At 43.6% G+C, this 24,850-nt stretch overlaps 1 protein-coding gene across 1 annotated transcript in view; it reads left to right on the top strand.

Annotated features, from left to right (window-relative positions):
• Window positions 1-24,850, top strand: part of ZC3H12C (zinc finger CCCH-type containing 12C) — a 98,161-nt gene that overhangs the window by 34,222 nt on the left and 39,089 nt on the right. Inside the window, exon 3 of the mRNA XM_069202308.1 lies at window positions 22,507-22,646. Within this exon, the coding sequence (XP_069058409.1) occupies window positions 22,507-22,646 (140 nt within the window). The remainder of the gene's footprint in view (window positions 1-22,506; window positions 22,647-24,850) is intronic.

The raw sequence follows: 24,850 nt of genomic DNA, 5'->3' as shown, positions 1-24,850 counted from the left end.
CATGAGTTGTAGTTTTCTTAGGGCATGATTTTTAGTTACTCGAGATAACTTCATCTATAACTGATGAATTTCTGTGTTTTTTTAGTTTAAAACATTACGTAGTTGCTGAACATTTCACCTAACTATATCATTACTTTAACTGTTGTTTTTTCAGTGACTATGATATAATAAATATATTCTGCATCATTCAATAACCCTCCAATAAACATAGTATAAAAATCGCTCCATAAAAGACAGTCTGCAGCCCAACCAGCTCACAACTTTCTATGTTCAAGTACGTTATGAAGGACTGACCTGTGTCAAGCCTGAGCATTATATAGAAATGTAAATTCATACAATAGCCTCCTCTCCCTTACTAATACTTATACCATAACTCTGAGCAGTCACACAGCTGATTGTAGTGTAAACAGACTGTATAATAATTCCTTTATACCACTTGGTTCTTTTACGCTCACATTAGACAGAACCCCTATGGGTTATTTCTATCACCCAGTACTGTATTAGTTCATAACAATAAACTACCCATCACTAACTGAACAGACATGGAATAACAGAAGGGATCTGCCACAACATACCTCTGTCCAACAGAGGGCTCTAATTTAATTCTCCATTGAGACTCCCAAATAGGTAACTACTATAACCACTTCAAAGGCAAGCAGATATGGGTGATAGTACAAAGTTCATCTTGGAAGATCTCCCCACCATTACTCCCTCAACCCTACGCCTACTCACAACAATAACCTTTAAACAAAAAAATTTAGAATGGACAACCTAGTGCAGTCTCCACCTTAGTGGACTAAAATCATATGAAATACTATAAAGGGACACACCAAGCTGATCAAACCTGCTAGCTTACTGAAAATAATAAACTGTGTGCTTAGCTCACACACTTATGTATCCATATCACAGCTAAATGTAGTGTACTCTAATGGGATAACTGCACCTTAGTAGCCATCACCCGTGACTTGGCAGCACTTCCCACACAGAGTGAAAACAAAGACAATACCCTTCCAACCAAACACCCTACACAGTTTAGCCCATGTAGTCAAGTGCATCGCACCCCACATAGGTATAGTAATTGTTATATAAATGTTACAATACAATAGTATTTCCTGCCACTTAAGGGAACAACTGTGTGTGTGTGGAGATGTAGTAATTGTTATTAAAATGCTACAATACAGTAGTCCCTGACACTTAAGGGAACAAGTGTGTGTGAGTGGATGCACTCTTTTGAAAGTACAGAATGCTATCACTCACAGTGAGGTTAAACAATGGCTGAGTTAGGCTGGTCCACTGTCAGTCTTCCAGTAACTCTTTTGTTTGCACTGAGGCACTTGCTTCATCTACAAACACTTGTGTTCATTCTGTGATTTGTAACAGGCAGCTCTGTAAGTTGATCTTTTCCTCTAATTGTGAACATGTGAACCTTGGAAGTGAAAGTGTAACATGGAATTGGCTACATTATTAGGTGCACATGGTTCCACCACTAACAGCTTCTCACAGTTCAGTTTGCTGATGATCACAGGGTTATTCAAAACACAGATTCTGTGGTAGATGGAGGAATGGCAGCTCCACATTAGCCTTAGGAGAGTGTGAGGCTCAAAGGTTGTTTCTCATTCAGGGGAAAGTGACACTGGGATGCAGAACTGAAATTCCCCCGCTAGTCACAATATAGACAGACGACTACAGGCTTACACTTTTGGTGTAAGTTTACTATTTTTTCCTATTCACAAACACTGAGGGTAGTTTTACATGTAGTATTTTTACAACTGCAGAGAATATACTATCCTTTAATGTGCTGAATTCATGACACTCATAAAGATACTACATATAAAACTACTCCTTAGTTTGTGAATAGCAGAGAAATAGTTAGCTTAACTTACACCAAAAGTGTACATTTACCTAAAACCCTTAGGGGCAGATTTAAGGAAAAGCGGCGCTGCACCCAGTGCAGTGCCACTTTCTTTGCGCCCCCTACCGCCACCATGTGTGTGCCATATTCAAAATATGGCACACCATGGCGCAGGGTAGAGGGCAATAACGTCAACATTTTGGATGCTATTGATGTACTGTTCAGGGTTAACACCACAATTTTGGCACTAACCCTGAACAGTACATCGGGGCCCATTGTAACCAATGGTGTGCCCCTTTTTACCACTTGCTCTAAGCAGGCGTTAAAAATGCTGAAAAAAGTGATGCAAAGGAATCTCAGATTTCTTTACGCCATTTCTTCGGCCCCCCCCTACCGAGGATATGCCCCCCTTGCATACATTATGCCTGGCGGAGGTATAATGTAGCACAAGGGGTTACAAAGTGGCGCAATACATGCATAGCGCAACTTTGTAAATCTGGTGCGGCGTTTTTAGCAATCTAACGCCACATTAGTGTAAAAAAAATATTCTAATTGTCGTTAGATGGCGCAAGGCCCTCTTAAATAGGGGCCTTAGTGCATTTGGGGTACATTTTTGGTCTGAAATCAAGATGGGCTGCAAACTCAAGTGCAGATGTTCCTACGTTCAGGTGATGGGGGTTGGAATGAAACATCTCCTGGGATGGTAATGGTTTGTGTACCGCTTATTTTGTGGAATTATTTTCTAGCTATTGAACTGGTTTAAACTGTGGTATTATTTTGGAACCACCTGCTGGTTTTTAGTCGTTCACATGCATCTAGAATTGTAGGTGGCGGTGTGCAGTTATGTGATCCATTGGGCATTTGTATGTTGAAGAGTAGTGGTGATCAGAATGAGCCCTGGGACACAAGTGAGAATTCCCATTGGTGGACTCCAAGGACCCTCTTCTGATGTTTAAAGGAGAAGTTGGATCCATTTCAAGGCTCTGACAGTAATTTCTATCCACTACCCCCGTGTTGTCTTGTAAGTAGGATGCAATGAAAGGCTTGTTTTACCGGGTGGGTGCTCTGTGACTTCACATTCCACAGCAATATTTAAAGAAGCTACTATTTTTAAGAACTGTTCAACGAATGGGCTTTACCAAGCTCCTCTAGCAACCGATGCATACAGTGGGCAGCTCAGTGCAAGCTTTTCTCATGCATTAAGACATGTTCAGCTCGGGGACGTAGATATATTTAAGTTGGCGAGTGCACTGACACTGGGACCCAGGGGTGTAAGGAGGCAATTTGCCCCTAGTTACTGGTTGTTTTTTCATCACAAAGCCAGGGGGAATGGCTCGATTTTCTTCCTTGCATTAGGGCCCATGAGTCATCACTATGCCACTTGTACAACTGCATAAGTAATACTTATTCCAATGTGTGCTTCCTTTGAAGGTAGTACATAATGAGAGTTTGTGGTTTAATAACATTCCAAGTGCACTAGCCACACTTCACACTGGGCCACAATGAGTCATGATGGAAAGAGAGCATGTGGCCACTGCTGAAACTAGTGACGATTTAGGGTACAAGATGTTGGGATATTTTAAAAAGAGTAAATCCGTTTGTTACATATTTTTTGCCATTTTCTTAAATATTTGAGTGTTTGCAGACAGCTTCTTACCTCTGAACGGCCGTTGAACGACAACACATACAGGGCAAAACTTTTCCATTTGACAGCAAGAAGATAGATACCTCCTGGTTGTGGTGTGTGCACAGTGAAGATCCTTTGGAGCTGGTTTAGTAAATAAGTTTTCTTAACTTCGAAAGTGCTTTAATATACATGATTCTGGCAGAGAACGCCTGGGCACCCCTGCTTCCCCTCTGAATAGCCATCAATTACAAACATGCAAAGCCAATCCCCAACAGTAGTTAGTTGGTGCAGACCATGTTCATCAGCCATGTGAGACAAGCAGCCACCCTTCCTCAATTGTGGAACTCCTATGTGTTTGGAGGCTATGGAGAAGTCTCACTAAACAAGTGAGAGTCCCACGTCACACCCAGCACATTCTTAGTGACACGGGGAGATGGTGCAGGCCGGAGGTGGAGAATTTTAGGCACCTCCCTTGACAGAGGCCTTTCAGATGTGGAATCACACAGGTTGGCTTGTGTCCTGTAAGGACAATACCATTCACAGCTGCTCCTGTAGGAACTTTGAGCAAAATGTATTCCTGACTATTGGAGAAGATTGAGGTTCAGATGCTCGTCCAAATGATGTTGGTTCTGGCTGTGCTGTGAACGTTTTTCCAGGCTTTCTACTAGTCCATTAGAGGCATAGTAAACATCACAGTCTCTGTTATCGTCACTGGTGGTGTACGTCTCCACTTCTTTTCTGTTTACATGATAGAATATTGAGCTAGAAAGAGGTTTTGTTTTTAGCTATGCACACTTGCATAGAGGATTCTGTACGTACCCATGTTACGCTATTAGAGGAACACAGACGACTTGGCTTTTACCTTAGACTGTACCATTCTTGCTTACTTTTTGATGTTTAAGTTTGGGACACTTTGTTTGACATTGTTCTGTTCTATATAGTAAGGTAATATGAATATACAAATATTGCAGCTCACCAAGTGTGCATTTCATTTACGTCACGTTTATTAGAAAATTGCAACTATGTTTGTCCCCATATGCAATGATTCTGGGTCGAGCTTCCTATCAATGTTGAGAACAGTCAGTGTTAAAGGGTACCTCTAAAGCATTACATGCACAGTAAGAGTGTTGTCAGACTCTCAGAAGATCTTAAAATATATTAAAAGCGGAATGCCTGATGAAAGAGATTTTATGAATCTAAGGTCAGGTAGTTTTCACTCGCATCCTCTTCCGAAGGGCATTTCAGAATCTAAGTCCTCCACCAACTGTGTTCCACCTCTGTCCCTCCCCTGACTCATCCCAAACCCCAATTTACAACTGTGATCTCCCAGATAACACTTTCTAGACCCTTCCCTCCTCTATCCATCCTTTATCCAATTCAGTCCAGCTCACAGACTCTCATGTCCACTGCTTGAATTAATAACATATTTCTCTATACAGATCCACAACTAATCCCCTATGGGTTCCAGAGTAGCGTGCTACTCACCGAAAAGTGCTTCAACACCTCATAAGGGGTAGTAAGCGCTTTATAAATACAACCACAATTACAATTACAATGGACAGTCATGTGAAAAAAAGTGAGATTCTTGAATGCCGTTGAGACTGAACCGCTAATCCAATTTACAGGTCATGCAGCATAACTAACTAATTGCGAAAATCAGAGGAAAATCATTAAAGCTCTGGTTTCCTACAGGGGAGATTACTTGCTGTTTCATCCATTAGCTAGCTTCCTTAGTACTGCTCCCATTTAGTTTTCAGAGCACAGATGGGTTTCGAAGTGGCTCTGAGGTTCTTGGCAGAGTACACTGTGGTTGGAGCAGGGCCAGCATGCACAGGGGAATTCCAGCCAGGATTAAACATACAGTGTATAAAAATATTGTTCACCTGTGTGGGTAAATTGAGAGGTATGTGTGATAGAATGGTCGGTGGTTGTTATGTAAGGACAATGACAAGGCATACATGTATTTAATATTATAAACGTTATTACATAATGCACCTTTGCATTTGAGAGAGTCCTGAAGGAGGGCCGATGATAGGGATTGGAGATTAGTTTGGGTGATAAAAGGTCTGTCTGCAGTCATGATGTTCATGAGTTTTTTTTTATAGAATATTGTATCTGAGGGCACCAAGGGATGGTGCTGAGGATGCTCAGCCTTATTCCTAGGCAATCCTAGGAAAGGATAACCTCTTTTTGTAGCCACAATGTCGCTTGACGAAAAGGAAAACATGAATACAACAGGTGGTCTTAGAAGAAGCTAACAAATAGGAGGAAAAAAAGCATTTCAGCAAAAAGCACCCTAATGGAAGATGCAGGCAGCAAAGCAAGGAACGTTGGTGAAAGCGAAGTAGCGTTCAGGAGTTCTCAAATCTGTAAGGAAAAATAAAATGGAAACTGGAACCAAGCAAAGCAAGAAACGACTGGGGAAAAATCAGCAGGACCAATGGACGTGATGAGAACACTTCCCAAATGCATTGTCCCGCATCCTTCCTTAGAATTGAAATCCGTATATATGTGTTTAATAGGAATTGACATCAGACCTCCCTCATCTTTGGTTGGTATCCAACGTTAAGGGAGGATTGGGTAATTTATTTGAGCTATAAAGCTCCTCCTAAGCTTCTAGAATTTTCCAGAAATACAGCTTATATGACTGACTAGTATCTCTCAATTATCTCTTTTAACCCCTTCGCTACCAGGCCTTGTCCCCCTCAGGTGCCAAGCCTTTTTTTGGCTGTTTGAGGCAGTGCGCCCTAAGGACCTCATAACTTTTTGTCCAAATAAGCTACCTTTGCCAAATTTGCGTCCTTTTTTCCAACATCCTAGGGATTCTAGAGGAACCCAGACTCTGTGGGTTCCCCTGAAGGAGACCAAGAAATTAGCCAAAATATAGCGCAAATGTTTTTTTTTTTTTTTTTTTTTTTTTAAATGGGAAAAAAGGCCTGCAGAAGAAGGCTTGTGTTTTTTTCCCTGAAAATGGCATCAACAAAGGTTTTGCAGTACTAAAATCACCACCTTCCCTGCTTTTAGCAACAGGCAAACTTGAATCAGAAAACCACATTTTACAACACTATTTTGGCATTTTACTGGGACATGCCCCATTTTTACTTTTTTGTGCTTTCGGCCTGCTTCTAGTTAGTGACAGAAATGGGTGTGAAACCAATGCTGGATCACAGAAAGCTAAACATTTCTGAAACGTAGACAACATTGTAGATTCAGCAAGGGGTAATTTGTGTAGATCCTACAAGGGTTTCCTACAGAAAATAACAGCTGAATTATACAAATACTGAAATTGAGGTGAAAAAAACCAGCCGCTTTTCTCCACGTTTTACTCTGTAACTTCTTCCTGCAATGTCAGATTTTTTAAAGCAATATACCGTTATGTCTGCTGGACTCTTCTGTTTGCCGGGACATATAGGGCTTGTAGGTTCATCAAGAACCCTAGGTACATAGAGCCAATAAATGAGCTGCACCTTGCAATGGGTTTTCATTCTGTACTGGGAATACAGCAATTCATTTGCTGAAATATAAAGAGTGAAAAATAGGTATCAAGAAAATCTTTGTATTTCCAAAATGGGCCCAAGATAAGGTGTTGAGAAGCAGTGGTTATTTGCACATCTCTGAATTCCAGGAAGCCCATACTAGCATGTGAGCAACAGGGCATTTCTTAAATAGACGTCTTTTTTTACACACTGCCTTACATTTGGAAGGAAAAAATGTAGAGAAAGACAAGGGGCAATAACACTTGTTTTGCTATTCTGTGTCCCCCCAAGTCTCCCGATAAAAATGGTACCTCACTTGCGTGGGTCGGCCTAATGCTCGCGACAGGAAATGCAACATGGACACATTTCATTTTACATTGAAATGTGACATCTTTTTTGCATAGCAAGTGCGTAGCTGTAGATTTTGACCTCTAGCTCAGCCGGCACCTAGGGAAACCTACCAAACCTGCGCATTTTTGAAAACTAGACACCTAAGGGAATCCAAGATGGAGTGACTTGTAGGGCTCTCACCAGGTTCTGTTACCCAGAATCCTTTGCAAACCGCAAAATTTGGCCAACAAAACACTTTTTCATCTCATTTCGGTGACAGAAGGTCCTGGAATCTGAGAGGAGCAACACATTTCCTTCCACCCAGCATTTCCCCAAGTCTCCCGATAAAAATGGTACCTCACTTGTGTGGGTAGGCCTAGTGCCTGTGACAGGGAAGAGCCAAAAACATGTCAAAATTGAGGGAAACCAAAACTGAGGGTTCAAAATGGTTGTTTGAAAAAAAAAACATTTTTGAGGCTGACAAGTGCAGCAGAACTTTTATCGGTATAGATGAGACAATGCTGGGTGGTAAGAATTTTGTGGATTCCTGCAGATTCCGTAAGGTTCCATCACAAAAATATTGGAAAAATGTGCGATTTCCAGCAAAGTTGGAGGTTTGCAGGTCATTGTTGGTAAGAAAATGGTGCGGGGTGCATGTTAAGCACACCACCCTGGAATCACCCAGATGTTTAGTTTTCAGATGTGTCTAGGTCTTGTGAATTTTTCTACATGGCAGCGTCCCAAAGTCCAAAAAGTGCAGCCCTCACCATTCCAAGTGGGCCGATTTTGAGAGTTAGCCAAACTCTCATGGCCCAAATGTAAAACCAAAACCCAAAATAATCAAATGTCCTCTTGCTTGCCATGGGATAAGATGTTTTAGTGTGTGAGGGAAGAGCTGAGACTGTTACCCCCTTCAGTTGGGGTGGGGGCATAACCAGGCCCATACTGGTTGGTAGCCACCACCCCACTATTTTTTTTTTAAATTCCCTGGCAACTAGTAGACTTTCTGCCCCCCGGGGTGTGGATCAGGCGTAATTGCCCCATCTGCCCACTGATGGTCAGAACAACTTTGGCCCCATTTATTTGGGGTGGGGGTATGGCCCAAGGGGGGCAGATATGGCCAACAGTAATGTGCCCCCCTGGGGAGCGACCCTTGCCCAAGGGGCTGCCCCCCAAACAAAACGCACACATACACACACACCAATCCCTAGTGCCTAAGAGGTTTCTGCCCCCCATGGGGGCAGATCGTCCTGATAGAAATAGGCTGAACTGCCCCCACGGGGAGCAGAAATGACCTAAAATAAATCCTCCCCACCCCCCAGGGGAGCGACCCTTGCCTAATGAGTTGCTCCCCATATATACAAAACAAAAGTAAACATAAACAAACATATATCCTTCGTGTCTAGGGGTTTCTGCCCCCCCCCCAGAGGCAGATTGGCTTAATTATAATAGGCTGATCTGCCACCGGGGGTGCAGAAAAGACCTAAAAATATTTTGCCCCCCTAGGTAGCGGCCCTTGGCCAAGGGGCTGCCCCCCAAACAAAACACACACATACACACACACCAATCCCTGGTGCCTAAGTGGTTTCTGCCCCTCCCAGGGGCTAATCGGCCTAATAAAAATAGGCAGATCTGCCCCCAAGGGGAGCAGAAATGGCCTAAAATAAATGTTCCCCCCCCTCCCAGGGGAGCAACCCTTGCCTAAGGGGTCGCTCCCCTTGCGTGAAATTGGCACAAAAAAAAACCCTGGTGCCTAGTGGTTTTTGTCCCCCTTGGGGGCAGATCGACCTAATAAAAATAGGTTGATCTGCCCCCAAGGTGGGCAGAAATGGCCTAAAAAAAGTTTGCCCCCCAAGGGAACGACCCTTGCCTAAAGGGTTGCTCCCCTTGCGTGAAATTGATGCAAAAAAATAGAAATCCCTGGTGTCTAGTGGTTTCTGCCCCCCTCGGGGGCAGATTGGCCTAACAGAAATGGTCTAAAAAAAAATTGCCCCCCCCGGGGAGCGACCCTTGCCTAAGGGGTCGCTCCTCATATATAAAAAAATTAAAAAACAAAAAATAAAAATTATCCCTGGTGTCTAGGGGGTTTCTGCCCACCCCCCGGGGCAGAAATGACCTTAAAATAACATGGCCCCCTGGGGAGCGACCTTTGCCAAAAAAAAAAAAATTGGGCAGTAGAAATGCTTGCAAAGACATGAAAGGAAAGGCCTTTCCTTTTCTTTCATGCCTCTGCCTGCCCCCTCTTCCCGAGTGGAAGGGAAATGCTGAGCATGCTTCCAGCGCGATGGGAGGTGACCTCTGATGAGTTCAGCACGCAATCGCGTGCTGACGTCACTGGGGGCTTGGGGGCTTGGGGGGTCGGGTGGAAGGGGAAGCGATTCCCCTTCCAGCCCTGCCCTGGGGGTGTTAGGGGGAGGCCCTCGAGGAGCGCCAGCGCTTCCCCTGGGGGCCTATACCAGGACATAGTGGTCATATCCGTGGCACCTCAGCGCCACGCCACCGGACGTAACTACTACGTACATGGTGAGGAAGGGGTTAACACTGCATAGTAAAACAGAGATCACTGCCTTAGTGTGACCTATGACCCGAGAAGCCATCTGTGTCCAATATGGATGTTGGGGCCATGTTGATGATGTGTACGATAGCTTCTCCACAAGGAAATTGAATACCAGAAGTCAATCCCATACCTGTGGCAAAATCAGGTATTTGGTTGCGACCAGCCAGAGAATTTTCTTCTTGCTCACCAGTGAGTGTAACAGAGGATGAAGGTGGTCGTTTGCATGTCAACTGGGATTGAGCCCCAAGATAGAGGTCACAGTAGGTTGACTAAAGGATATGGCTTAGAAGAGTTGGGTCTAGTAATGAGGTTTTGATTGGCAGAGCCAGAGCCTCTTCAGGAATATAGTGGGTGCGAGTGTGTGATAGGCATGTAGGAAGTATGGCAATTGCAGAGGTCTCTATGTCACCTACAAGCCATTGCGTGTTAATCCTTATAGAGCTCACTCTCAAACGAATGCCAATGAGTTGTGTAATGATATAATTCATTATCAAAGCACAGAGCCACAATTTATTTCATGTGAGTATTTAGCAAATTATCATCACACTTCTAAATATAATGCTCTGTTAATTTCCTCTCGTAATCCTTTGAGATTCACAGCCATCTTATTCGTCAGAAAATGGACTTCAGATTGAAGCAGGGTTTAGCCATTCATCAAAGCCAAGGACGGTTTAGGCTGTCTCTAAAACGTATTTCCCTGGATTGAATTGCATTATTTGATATATCTATCTCCTCAATGCAAGCTTGCTCTGGTTGAAGGCGGTTCTTGTAAGAGTCGCCACTTACATGCACCACATTGTTCCAAGGGACACGTTCCACCTATTCTGTAATGATGAAAGGTCCTCTGTGGCCACACAATGTGTGCATACATTTGGAGTAAGGAAGAGGGGGCCTTACGCAGATCGCACCATTGCCTTCTAAACATTGGCAGAGACTCAGTGTGCCTTCCTTTGTGCTGGGACATTGGAGTGGGCAGATGTGTCAGTCTGTTTTGTGCCTTTGTCTTGTGAAGTTGATGTAGAGTCGCTTTGCTGCAGTGACAAGGGCGGGATGCCATGGCAACCAGGTGTCACATAGGCAGCCGAGTGAGTGGGTTTGCCTATCCGCAGGAGAATTCGTGCTGAGAGCAATTCAGCAGTGATTTGACACTTCAAAAATCCCTGCCGACTTGTAATGTGGGAGAGAAGTACGTTTCAAAATGGCTTCACGCTGTCAACTGCGGAACATTTCTCATGTCTGCCGTGGGGATGGGACGAAGGGAACACGTATACAGCTGCATGTTAGTGCAACCTGCTTTCACTGAGAGTCACACTTGTGTAAACATTATTACTCCAGGTGAAAAGTGCGCCCAATAAGCTAGTGTCTGGAAGGTTATAGGAAAAGCTGCAACATGCCTAAAGGGACATAACCTGAAGAAGCTACTTTCATTCATAGTGCCTTCATACTATCAAGCACCTCGAAGGAGGCTCAGCCATAATTCATGCAGATTGACAAACAGAGACACACACAAATAGAAAAATAGATCTTTTGGTGTTAAAGACAGTGCATGGCCCCCGTTCAACCTCTCGGTGCGACCAGTAGAAGTGATTGTGCGTAGACAGCATGAAGAATGCGCTCTTTAATTACTAACCGAATACCGCACCCCTCTCCACCGAGTGTGTATCACAGAACTCTCCTTTTAGTTCCATGGCATAATACAGCCTAGGCAGCCAGATTGTGAACCGGTCAGAGATATGCAAGCCATTGTAAAGAAGATGGGTTCTCAACTACTCTAAAAGTTAGGTGGAGTCTGAGAATGTATGGGCATCTCTGGCAAGAAGTTCAACACTGTGGACTTATGCTGAAAAAAGATTATCCACCCGAAGGACCATCACTGGGCAGGCTTTACCCTATTAATAGAATATGGAATATGGGAACGTTTTCTGAATCCCTTTCAAAGACAGAAACAGGATCTGCGCCATTGAGATTTGGCAGATATGGAATTGTTGAATAGATGGATTGTCAGAATTTGAGACATTACATCAATCAATGTTAGGCAAGAGATTGTTTTTATAGAGTTATCTTTAGACTAGTTTACAATGGTTTTGTTCCTATTGAAACGATCAAAACTCACATTAATTGTGACATTAGTTTGAGATTCTAGATCTGTGGTCATAGTGCAGGAATATGTTGGCTTCGTGTTTTTTGAGCTGGACGTTGGTAGGTGGGCTAGGGTGAGTGAGCTTCCAGGTCCGGGTGTATATGGAGAAGCCTTGTCTCCTGGTCTTCTCCTGGTCTTCTCTTTCTTGCAGTTCTGGAGTTTCATTTATGCGGGGGTGCCTTTTTGCAGTACAGCTCAACAGAGACCCTCACGGTTCCTTGATCAGGTCACTTACCCAAGTTAATTTACCTCACCCTTTCATTGCTAGATAATGTATATTCTCAGTTCTATTGTTTGCTTTAGATTCCTGATTTTAAGTTCTTCTTCTTGGCACCAATGTTCCATTCTTTCAAGTGAACACTCAGGTGAAAATAAATGATACCTTGTTAGACCTGGCATCTTTTGACATGTTTCTCCCTGTCTTTTTGCCTTCGGACCTCCTGTTTTTATGGTATGCTAAAGTGCAAGCGCTCACTGTGTAAAATGTATTGGTCATTGGTTTATCCATGATTGGCGTATTTGATTTACTAGTAAGTCCCTAGTAAAGTGTACTAAGTGCACTATGCAGCCCAGGGCTTGTAAATCAAATGCTACTAGTGGGCCTGCAGTTCTGATTGTGCCACCCCCATGAGTAGCCCTGTAAACATGTCTCAGGCATGCCACTGCAGTGTCTGTGTGTGCAGTTTTAAACTGCCAATTTGACCTGGCAAGTTTGCCCACTTGCCAGGCCCAAACCTTCCATTTTACTACATGTAAGTCACTCGTAAGGTAGGCAATAGGTAGCCCTATGGGCAGGGTGCAGTGTGTCTAAAAGGAAGGACATGTACTGGTGTGTTTTACATGTCCTGATAGTAAAATACTGCTAATTTCATTTTTCACAATTGCAAGGCCTATCTCTCCCATAGGTTAACATGGTGACTGCCTTTAAGTATCTTTTAAGTGCAGTTTCCCATTGGGAGCAGATAGAGATATGGAGTTTTGGGTCTCTGAACTCACAATTTAAAAATGCATTTTTTGGTATAGTTGTTTTTTAGATTGTCTGTTTGAAAATGCCACTTTTAGAAAGTGGGGTGTTCTTGCTTAACCATTCTGTGCCCATGCCTGCCTGGGAAATCCACGTCTCGGTCAGACTGACAGTTGGGCTGTTTGTCACGCAAAGGGAGCTGAGGTGTGTCCTGCACATCCTGATGAGTCTCCTGGACTAGAGTGGGGTAAGGGGATCTGACACCTCAAAGGGCTGTGCCTGTCCTCACACAATGCAGGCTCTGACCCACTGGAGTGTGTCTGGTACCAGGCCTAGGCAAGGCAGAATCTTGTGAACAACAGACTTTCCTTTGATGTCTGCCTACTTCAAAGGCAGAAATGAGTATAAGTAGTGGACACAAAACCCCAGATTTTTAGAACACTTCTCGATCAAGAGGAACCTCTGCCAAGGAGAGGAGCTGAAGAGCTGGAGGAGTACTGCCCCTTTGCTGTGTGGGCTTTGCTGGGTTGGCCTGCAGTTGCTGCTTCTGCTTTAAAGAGGACAAAGACTGGACTTTGCTGTGTATCCTGCTTGTGATGTTTCTCCGAGGGCTTGAAGTAGAGCTTGCCTCCTGTTGGAAGTCTCAGGGACATCAAAGACTTCAGGTTCTTCTGCCTATAGCACTGGGAACTGTGTGCTTTGTGCTGCACCAGAAGAAAATCCAACACGACACCATCAGCCACTGCCTGCACCTTGACCTGACAACGACGCATGCAGCCATGCCCCGCTTTGCACCGTAACCCTGGTCTCACTGACTCTGCCACCTGACACCATCACCGGCCCGCTGCTTGCACCGTGACCTATGGGCCCCGCACTCTGCATCACCTAGCTCACACTGCATCCTTGTTATCCCTGATGACGATGCTCTACACTAACACTAACGCCGCTGCCTGCACCATGGCCTGAGGACACCGCTTGTGAGGTACACTAAGTACGTCCCATCCCTCACCGCAGTACCAGTCCACCAACCCCAGTGCCAACGACTCCAACATCGCCAACAGATGCCCCTGTGTGCACACAACACGTGGATGCCACACAGAGCCCTCCCCGTGTCGTACCGCCGCTTGGGCCTACCGACGGCAGCTCTTCAGCAACGACGACGACGCTGCCTGCTCCACGACATGGAGACACCACACGTTACAACGCCCTGCTTCATACCACAGCCCGGTCTTCCCGACGCCGTCCTGCGTCACTGCATTCCAGATCCCATTACGAGGATCACAACGCCCTACATTTCCAAAGTACTGTTTGCAGGTCTTCCTGACACTGTAGCTGACCCATGACCCCGTGGTCGACCTGAACTGCTGGATTTGTTATTTATGACACCGTGATAGCCCCAGACAGAGCTAGCGACCTCAAGGAACTGTATTTTTAAGTCAGTCTTGCAAAATTGATATCTTTATTACTGTATGTTGGATTTTTCTTGTTTTCGTCTTGTTTTACACAGATAAATATTGGCTATTTTTCTAAAACTGGTGTGGTGTCATTTTGTAGTGTTTTCACTGTATTACGTTTTGTTATGTAAAAATGCTTTAGACATTGCTTCTTTTTTTGGTTTTGCAATTCTTTATTTGAGAGATTAAAGACACATCTTACATAGTAATACAATGGAGGGAGCAATCTCATTGAAACACAAACATAAACAACATCAGTATATTGATACATTGCCTTAGAGTACCAGAACTGTAATGTCAGTACCTTGTGTAAATGCAGATCTGGGCAAAGCTTTTCCTTGTTTAACCCTAAGTTCGGCCACTGGGGGCAGCAAGAATGAGGGTCTCTGCGAGTGGAAGGCCTCCTGGGAAACTGGGAAGATCCTTGTACTTGCCGATCTGTCAGAGAGCCTTAGCTTATATTAGGACAGTGTGGGATGACATGGAGAGGAGGCAAGGATGCCACAGGGGGGTATGTTATGTATAGGCCATGGTCAACCATAGGGGGCTCTGTTCTCATATTAGTAAGTGAGAGAGGATACGTGCATGAGGTGGATATGGGGGGAAGGGCAGAGTGAGTGTGGAGGTGTGAGAGGTATAAAACAAAAAGTGGGGGAAGATAACGGAATAAGAGAGCAGAAAGTCAAGAAAGAGAAGGAGAAGAGGTGGTAGATGAGAAAGAGGGAGTGAAGAAGAGGAAAGAAGAACAGCAACAACAACGACAGGGGGAGGGGGCAGGCGTGAAGAAGGGGGGGTTAGTTAGGTGATCATGGTTGTGAGGGAAGATCGCACAAAGGGGAGGCGGGGGGAGGGAGGAAGATGAGGGGTATGCTTTTTGGCCCTGGAATGGGCGTGTTGTGGGTTGGGAGTGCATTCTTGCCGTAAGGGAGGTGTAGACGTATTCATATTTCATATTTGTACTCGTTATCGGGAAATACTGCAGGCAGTCAGTCATCCAGGGTACGGAGGAAAGGGGCCCAAGTCTGGAGGAATACCTCTGTCCTGTCCTGCAGGCTGTAAATAAGTCGTTCATGGGAGGCTGTTTGGTACATTGCTGAGAGCCACTCGTCATGGGTAGGGGGCGTTGTTGCGCACCAGTGTCTGAGTATACAGAGTTTGGCTGTTGCCAATGCTGTGTGCAAAGGCGAAATTGCGGGTGATGGAGAGCTTGGATGTCTCCTGTGTCATGTAGGAGGAATAGGAGTCAGGTGAAAGAGGGCGGGAGTGACAGAACTTCCCGTAGCGTGTCCCTCACTGCCTTCCAATAAGGTTGGATAGTCAGACAATCGTAGAGTATATTAAGTAGGTCACAGTGGGAGTGGGGACAATGCCAGCAGTTCGCATGGGGCAGGAGTCCTGCAGTCCTGAGTTTCTGGGGGGTCCAGTACCATTTATGTAGGGTTTTGAAAAGGCAGAATTTAATTTGAGCCTCATGTTCCCCCCGGTCTCTCGCCTCTAATAGGTCAGTCCAGTCATCTAATTCATATTCTATCTGTAAGTGCGCCTGCCATTTAGCTTTGTACACATTGCTTCTGAGATAAGCCTGATTGCTCGTGCCAAGCTACCAAGGGAGTGAGCAGGGGTTCACTGAGCTGGGTATTTCCCTTACCCTGACTAGAGTGAGTGTCACCACTTGTCCAAGGTGTAAAGTGACTGCCAATTAGAGACCCCATTTCTAACACTTATCCTTTGTCTAACTTCAATGTTACCACTTCACGTGTCACTTTTCCGAGTCATGTCCGCCTCTTTCTGTTCCACAACCTGTGGTTTTAGTTGCCTCCCTTTATGTTGTTTGTCATGTTCCCTCACTTTCCTCTTCATCTGGTTCACTCCCAGTCCAATCCCACCCCAGAACAAAGAAGAAGAAAGACAACTCAAGAGTATCTGGAGCAGCAGTGAGAGAGCTTGTAGTCTGAAAGAGATGCCACTTTTGCTGCCACAGTGAAAAGGTACCGTGGTGATGTGGTTTTAGTTACACTTCCTTCTTATTAGGCATGTCTCTGTGGAGTTCTGCCTGCGTGGTTGAAAGTAAAGTTTCTGGCATGACTGTAAATAGCATGCCAAAGAGCTCTCGACATGCTTCGACAGGTGATTGCATAGAGGTCATGAATGTAGTATAATGAAGACTGGGTTTTATTTTCTGGGGAAAAGTACATTGGAAGTAAGATGCTTGTGTCTTTTAAGTGGTAGCTTAATACTGTGAAAATTCATAACACTCATTAAATGTTCCAGAAAAGTACCTCTCTAGATGTTTAGAGGGTACCAAAGGTATCACTTTAATGGGGATAATTTCTATGTTACGACTGAGGGATCGGTTCCAAGGTAACACATCGCATTGTGCAGCGACATAAAGCACCTGCCCTACTTGATCAGATGAGTTTAAACTCCATGCATCGCCTTTTGAAACATGCACCAAAACTCATAGGTTCAGGTAAAAGATTTTTTTATATCTGAATAGGTGTCTGGAAAATCTTTAGTCACTGTTGAGTGAAATACAGATTTTACGGCGCGTCTGTGGCTCACTGGACTAGTGCATCCCCTCTTAGGACCTGTAGTCACAGTTTCAGATGCACTCACCTTTTCATGTTTCAATGGTTGATAAAGTGAGTACCCTGGAGTTGGATAACATTAAACATCCTAGTAGCATCAAGGTATCCTTAGGCTGACTGAACAGGTGGTTTACAAAAACATGATAATTGATGTTAAATAGAGTCCATAAACTACGAAAATAATTAAGTGCAATCTAAATGAGAAATATGAAGTTGCATTGAGATTGTATTGTTATAAATTCGGAACGGGAAGTTCTAATATGGTTGCATGTTACTGTATCATAAGTATGGGACCGCTGAGTAGTTTGCAAAGTTTTAAACTGAAGGTGTAAAACTCTCGTCCTATAAAATAAAGAAATACATTGGCAGACTGCAAAATAAGGGTGTGTCTAGTAGTAAGAGGATAGCGTGTTACAGTATGGTTTATTGTTTTGTTTTAGAAAAATGAAACAACAAATAGCACAGTTGTCAATTCGCCACAGCCTGGGACTGAGGGCCTGCAAGAATACATTCTGAATTGTGGATTAATATTACTTTAAGACATACAGGGCCTGATTCTAACTTTGGAGGACGGTGTTAAACCGTCCCAAAAGTGGCGGATATACCACCTACCGTATTACGAGTCCATTATATCCTATGGAACTCGTAATACGGTAGGTGGTATATCCGCCACTTTTGGGACGGTTTAACACCGTCCTCCAAAGTTAGAATCAGGCCCACAGTGTTTGGCGGCTTTCATTATCTACATGGCTAACCTGACCCGTGTCGCTACTAAAAACACAGTGTTCACCCAGATCAGTTATTTTTACCATCCACATCTGCTGTGCCTTCTTTTTTAACTGATAAAACGTCTACTTTTGAAGGCATGACCTTCATGCTTCAGTGTGCTCAGCTTTGCTCTTCTACGGGTGTTGACACATAACTGCTGGAAGTTGATTCTTAGTGATGGGGTCTCAGTATGGATTTGTGCCAAAGTAAATATTCAGAGGAGCTGTTCACGCCGAAGGCTTTCCATGATATTTACGTATGGTCCCTATGAAATGACATATGTTGAATTTTGGAGTTAAATATTTAACAAAACTGTGCAGCGTGTAACCATCCAGACAAGCATGTTGGGAGTAGGGTAACGGTAATTTGGACCAGTATTCAAATTGTTTGAAATGTAATAGTTGTTTTAGTGCAGTTCCTCTGAGAATTGCCTTTTTCACAGTTTTGACAGATATGGAGCTGACATTTTGCATGATATGAAAATCTTTTATTTTCTCCCAACCATAAATGTTTTTTTCTCACTTCATGAATCTGTCTTTAATGTTTTGTCCTTGAACAAAACACACCTGTTTTTTAATAATTAATTGCAACACCCAGCTTGCCTTCCGTGTGGCTTACTGTAGGAGATACACACGGGAATGTGATTTATATTTTGTACAGCCCCTCTGAAATGTCTGATGCAGCTCATCCAAGAGTGCAGAGTGTGAATTTAAATGAACAAAAATAATAGTAACTTGCTCCTAAATAGCAGTTCATATCATATCACAGTTTTTGTCCTTACCAAGCAACATCTATAATGTGGTTACTATTAACCAGTTGAATGCTACCAAGTTTGTCAACATCAGAAGGATGAAATACTAAGATTGCCATGCCAGAATTTGAGCCCACCGCCTGTGAGTTACACAAGATGTTGGCAGTGAATGCTTAACACGGGGAGACGATTTGCTAGTTATAGGTTTGAGAAAGCACCGTGCATAGTCCAACCATAATAATGAAATCAGGAACATCTGTGTGTCTGAATGGGCGTATCTGAATAGGTGTTGGTTGGCCAGGAGACAAGAGCCTACTTATAAACAGAAACCAAGGATCTCTAGCACAAAGATACTCCCAATCTCCCTTCTGTTTGATTGCTTTGTCTTCACCCACTTCCTCCTTGGCTAGAGCAAACACTCTTTCAGTTCTCAAAAACAAGATGACAGCATTTCCTTGAGAGCAGGGGCTCATCCAAACCTTTTTTCTTTACCTGTACGTTTGTACCATATTTAATAAATATGCATACTACAAAAGTCCTTTTTGAACCCCTCTTACCTATTCATATATACTTAAGCATAGGTCTGGTGAAGTATATTTAAAATGTAGGTTTTGTATACATTTCTGTTTTTGTTAGGTCCATATGCAGATAAGTTGTTACCCAGAAAAAGCCAGAGACGGCCGGCCAAACATACATGCTCAGTGAGTGCTGTGCACTCCCCCTCGCTGCTCGTAAGAGCCTGAGGCCCGCCCCTTTTTCGAAAAACGATAATAAACATAGTTTATTATCGTTTTTATCACAAAAGTTTGCAGCAGCTGCTGCTGGCGGGGTGTGACGCTCCTCCGCCCTTATGTAGGAGCCGCCCCTGTTTAGGAGATACAACGCATTCCTGTCCTTTCAGCCAACACTGGTGCACAATTTGGTGCCTAACGCCAACGCAGGCACCCTTGTACCATGGCGCAAGGGGTGTCTGCATTGTTGTATGGATTGTTTTTGTGCAGCTTCCTGCACAAAACAATCCATGGAGAGTTGTTTTCTCTTTCTGTGTGTCCTACGAATGCAGCACACATAGAAAGTGTCAAAAACGAGGAGAAACAAAGATATTTCTCCCCATTACGCCTTCCCTGGGAGACGTACAATTTTAACGCATTCCCAGGTTTATTGATCCTTGTAAAGCTGGGAGTGTCAAAACCCATGGGTGTTGCGTGGAAAACCCACTGCAACGCCCATGGAGCACCCCCCCGACGCAGTGTAAGGCAACGCAACGACTATTCTGCGTTGCCTTACACCATATCTTCGAGGCCATGAAAAGCCACGCAAAGTAGCTTTGTGTGGCCTCGTAGATATGAGTCTGCACTCTGCACATAAGAAATGTTTTTTGACATTCCTGTATTATTACTGATCATTGGGGCGTGGCGGTGAATGGGGAAAGAATGATGCTCGCATGATGTGGTTCTGATGGTGTGACTTCCCTTTCCAAGGGGTTACATTTTTAATATTGCAAGAAAAAAGTCAGCCAGGCGGAATCCAAAAGTTGGCTGGAACTCAAAACTTTGCGAACTCCGCAGTCGGTGAGGAATATTTTATCCACTCCTCTTAGTCTATACATGGTATCAGAATAGTGTTAAACCGTTCTAATAACGTATAGATTTTTAACATATAATTACAAATGCAATTCAGCTTCGGCACTCTTTTTAGGAATGTAAATGAATGTATGCGGTTTTCTGTGGTCCCACACAGAAAGGAAATGTGTCTTCAGCATCTCAGGTATGTCTGCTTCACTTAGCTAATTCTATTTTTGCATTAATAAGGGGACCTTTTACATGCAACTAAATCATGTATTTCCCCTTATTGCTGCTTTTCCACCCAGTGGTGTCTGAGTAGCCTTCTTGAAAAGTTAATTTGTCGGTTATGCACGCTTTTCATGTTTGTTGATCGTTTCTGAGACACTCGGTGGTGTGTTTGGAAATCTTCTAGCCCACAAAACCCTTCAGTAAAACAAAAACAATTGCGTTCACGTCGAGTGTGCTGAATGAAATCTGCCCTTAAGAGAGTCGTCATGCTGGCAGTACAATGCTGCTGGCAGTATCGCCACTGTCGGCCCTTTCCCTCCCACTGACCCGGCACTTTGTCTTTGCCAGGCGTCATGTGTTCCTTTCTACAAAAGTGGCAGTTTTGTTGCTCACACACCGCGTGTAAACACAGGGCTCTTTCTTTGCGCGGAGAATAAAACGCGTGGAGAGGACGCGACCCGTGACCTTGCTTTGCCCTCTGAAACATTACATTTCTTCTTAAAAAGCTGATTTACAATCAGGGTTTACAAAATCAGTTCTGTGTGACGTCTGAATGCTGAGTGTCTGCCTCCACTATATATTCTAATAGTTGGGACGTGAATTCCAGGGCCTTAGCAACATTTGGATCGCTGCAGAGGCATTTGTACATCAGCGTTTCTGACACTTCAGTGGGCCAACGAGGACAGGGGCACAGCTTGACTGTCGGAACAGTGTGGGTGTTCATTACGGAAACTTTGGCACGAGTTTTGAGTTTGTTCACCCCGTATGAGTGACCGACTCAAAGGCAGCGGCATGCACGGTGCTCAACTCGTTCGTCCTCTTGGTCGAAGCTGTTCGTGTCCATACTTTGGTGGCTGTGAATATTAACGTTTTATTTGGTAGGTTATTGCTATGCGCGATTTATACCTAGCTAAAAGGTTGTCATCCTATGTCCTTTGCAGGGGTGGAACAGTCATTAGTGTTTTAGGGGCACTGGGGTCCAGGATGCGTTGGGCCCACTGCTTGCCAATTACAGCTTAACACCAGGCCAGTGAGGCCCATTACCATAGCTTGCCTTAGAGTCCATGGCTCCCTTGCGGTGCCGACGGTCTTTTGAAAGATCACCTTGGGGTTGGCCCGTCCGAGACCCTTTTTCTTGGCCCTGACTCCTCACCTGACTCGGTCCATACTCAGTGCTTAATTTGTGCTTGTTGTTTCCGGTGCTGAGCACCGGCACTTATTGTTGAGGGCCGGCGCATATTCTTCGCCCTCAAGCATTTGCTGCGGTCAAAAGGCAAATATGGGAAAGGCGAGGAAGAGAAAAACGAAAAAGCGTCACAATCAGAGAAAGCAGAAAGCTGCAAGAGTGTGCTGAAGGGGCAGGGAGCGGCTTTAAATGAAATGAAGTGGCCCGAGATGGGTTCAGGATTATGCCGCCTCAGTATTCCGTGTTTCCATATTCAATTGCAGCAGCCGCGTGTTTAAGAGGAGGGCTCTGGGCACGGGGACCTTGTTATTTACAAATTAAGCACTTTCTAGAATGTCGCCAGTGGGCGTGCAAATGAAGTTTGAAGGGAACCGGAAGAGCCCTTAATCAGGTATTACTGAACCGAATCTGTCCCTACATGTGAAACCTCACATTAGTCCGTGGAGGAGGCTTCCCGACCAATGTGTCAACAGAATGTCCCAAGTTTCGTTTTCATGTGTCATTATTTCCCCTTTTCTCCCAGAGGTACCATTTGAAACATGTCATCACACCAGTCTATGGGAATAGTTAGAGAAGGAAATATTTGCACTCCTTAGAAAGGGACCAGCTGTGCGTGGTCGTATCATAGCTTTAATGTATAGGAAATTGACACTGTTAATTGAAAGGAATTTAGATTTTTAACATATTTGTGAGAATTTGTATTAAGCAATTTGCAGTTGATACTGTCCCAATCATATGTCTTAATTTCAAATATTTTCTATTTGTAAAGAGCCAAACTTAACTCCACCTCTACCCTCCCAAATGTTATTGGTTGACGAAGTCTCTCTCCGGACTTCTCTTTTCAGTGCAACAATCTGGGGTGAAATTCAATGTACAGTTTAAAATCCTTTGGTTTAATTCATAAACACTCTGTCACAGGAGAAAGTTGTTTCCACAGCTAACGTCTGTCTTCTAAAGAGGATCTGCGTCTTGTGTGAAGACGTTATTTTATGGTGACTTTGTATTTTATTGTCTTTACAGTCATGGCAACAAAGAGGTGTTTTCCTGCCGAGGAATACGTCTGGCTGTCGACTGGTTTCTGGAGAGAGGCCATAAAGATATTACAGTTTTTGTGCCTGCCTGGAGAAAAGAACAGTCAAGACCCGATGCCCTTATCACAGGTAAAAGTTACATGTTGATGGCAGTAAACGTTTTTAGCAGTGTTAGTACAGAGGTTTGGGCAAAGATTACTCTATAATTATGTTACACAACCTAGTTTTACACCAGGTCATTAGTCAGTCTTTGAAGACTAAAGATCCTCAACAGATTTTAATTGCTTTGAAACCTCAGGTAAAAATGCAATTTACACATATAGTAAAACTTATTAAAAATGATTGTAGCTGATTGGTCAGTCACCTGCGCTTTATCGCCAGAATGTGAACAACTGGACGCTTTAGGAATAGACCTTTTATTATTTGCATAACATAATTAACTCCTATTATAGTGCATTAAGTACATAATGCTATTTAAGTATCTTCAATTGGTTATCTCATACGTCTCATAAAAAATCAAAATATATAAACTTTTATTATGGAAGTACTTGCATAATTTCAGACTTTTAGACTGGCTTAGATGCCGAGATTCAAGGAAAATGAAAGACAAAACAAAATAAACACACAATTCAACTTTTACTAAAACAATTTGCTACCGGTTGAATATATCCCTTCTTATTGTCATGGAAATTGCTTCTATTGGCCCTGGAACTGTTGATATGTAGCGATTGCTACCAAATACATAGTGCGGTTTTCAACAATCCGAGACCTCCTTTTCATTACCCCACACCTTTAAGCACTTACCATAACTCTCCCAAAAGCAGACTCTTTGGAACATAGTTCAGAACTGCAACTTGTGTATGAAAGGCAAGGAATGGATCACACAGTACTCACCCTCTAAAATATCTCTTTCTAGAAGGGTTCAACTTTTATACAAATCAAATCAAATGCAGAACCAAACAGGACAACTTCCCACATCACCAACAGCTGAAACGCAAGCCAAAGTGTAGCCACCCTCAGAGGATCTCAGCAAAGATAAAATAATATATTCTGTTTGATATATCTTGCATCGAAATCCATGTCATTCTTGATTAACAATGTATCGATCCTTTCCTGCTTTTCACTATTAATCACGTTACCAAGGTCTTCTAGCCCTTAACTTAACCAGTCCTTCCTCAAAACACTCAAGTGTACTCAATTTACGTGTAAGTGGAGCAGATATTCTTGCTGTACCTAATCAAAGCTGGAGGAAGAAATTCTTAACGTTGACCTTAACCACTCATGCTTCTATACAAATCCCCACTTGTGATACCTTAACAGGTTTAACAGCTGTATTTACAAAAGAAAATTCACAGAGTGGGAATACAATTATATATGAGATAAGGTATCCCCTGTTGTATAGTATAAGGATATTTCAAGTCACCAACGAGTTCTGTGACCAAGTAGAGGAATGCGTCTGACGGCCGAGTTCTTTCAAAAGGTCACAGAACACTGAGGTGACCTGCAGTTTCCACACAAATTATAGCAGATGGTACTTAGTTCATTATAGTACATAATCACACATTCACTCTTCCCCCCAAACCTCTTAAATCCTTTGGAGCAAATATAAGAGCTCCTAGAGCCACCTTAGTGCCACCAAAGCATCATTTTTTATGCTAAGGTGGCACTAAAGGGGCATTTTCCCTGCGCCATATTTACAAACCGGCACAATGCATGCACCAGGCATAATGTTCCCCCCCTGGGGGGGGTCAAAAAATGGTGCAAGGAAATCTAAGAGATTGCACCATTTTCCAGCACTTTTAACGCCTGCTCAGAGCAGGCATTTAAAAGCAGGAATACCATTATTTATAATGGGCCCCTATGTACTCTGGAGGAGTAGCACCAACATTTTGGCACTACTCCTGCAGAGTACATCAATAGCTTCACCAAAAATGATGCAATTTCCCCCTACCCTGCACCATGGTGCACGTATTCTAAATACGGTGAACACATGGTGGCGGTAGTGGGGGCTCTAAGGGGTGCAAGAAATGTGGCGCTGCACTGGGTGCAGCGCTACTTTCCTTCAATGTTCCCCTTTGTGTCTTGCCCTTACATATCAATGAGAAAGTGTGGTTGTAGACACGAAGTATAACAGATTTAAAACGTAGCAAGGTGCAGAATATGTAGAAAAAGGAAGAGAGATTCTATTTTTCCGGTAAAGACCTTTCAAGTGCAAAAAAATAAATATGTTGCAATTAATATCGCCATTTTTCTCATCACTGTTATAAAAAAGAGACCATAAGAATTAAAAGCTAGTTTTTGTTTTCGTAGGCTTCTTTAAAATATAGATTTCA

Source organism: Pleurodeles waltl, chromosome 8, assembly GCF_031143425.1.
Source record: "Pleurodeles waltl isolate 20211129_DDA chromosome 8, aPleWal1.hap1.20221129, whole genome shotgun sequence".
Lineage (NCBI taxonomy): Eukaryota > Metazoa > Chordata > Amphibia > Caudata > Salamandridae > Pleurodeles > Pleurodeles waltl.
Note: the sequence above shows the minus strand (reverse complement) of the source record. Positions and strands in the feature narration are given on the sequence as shown.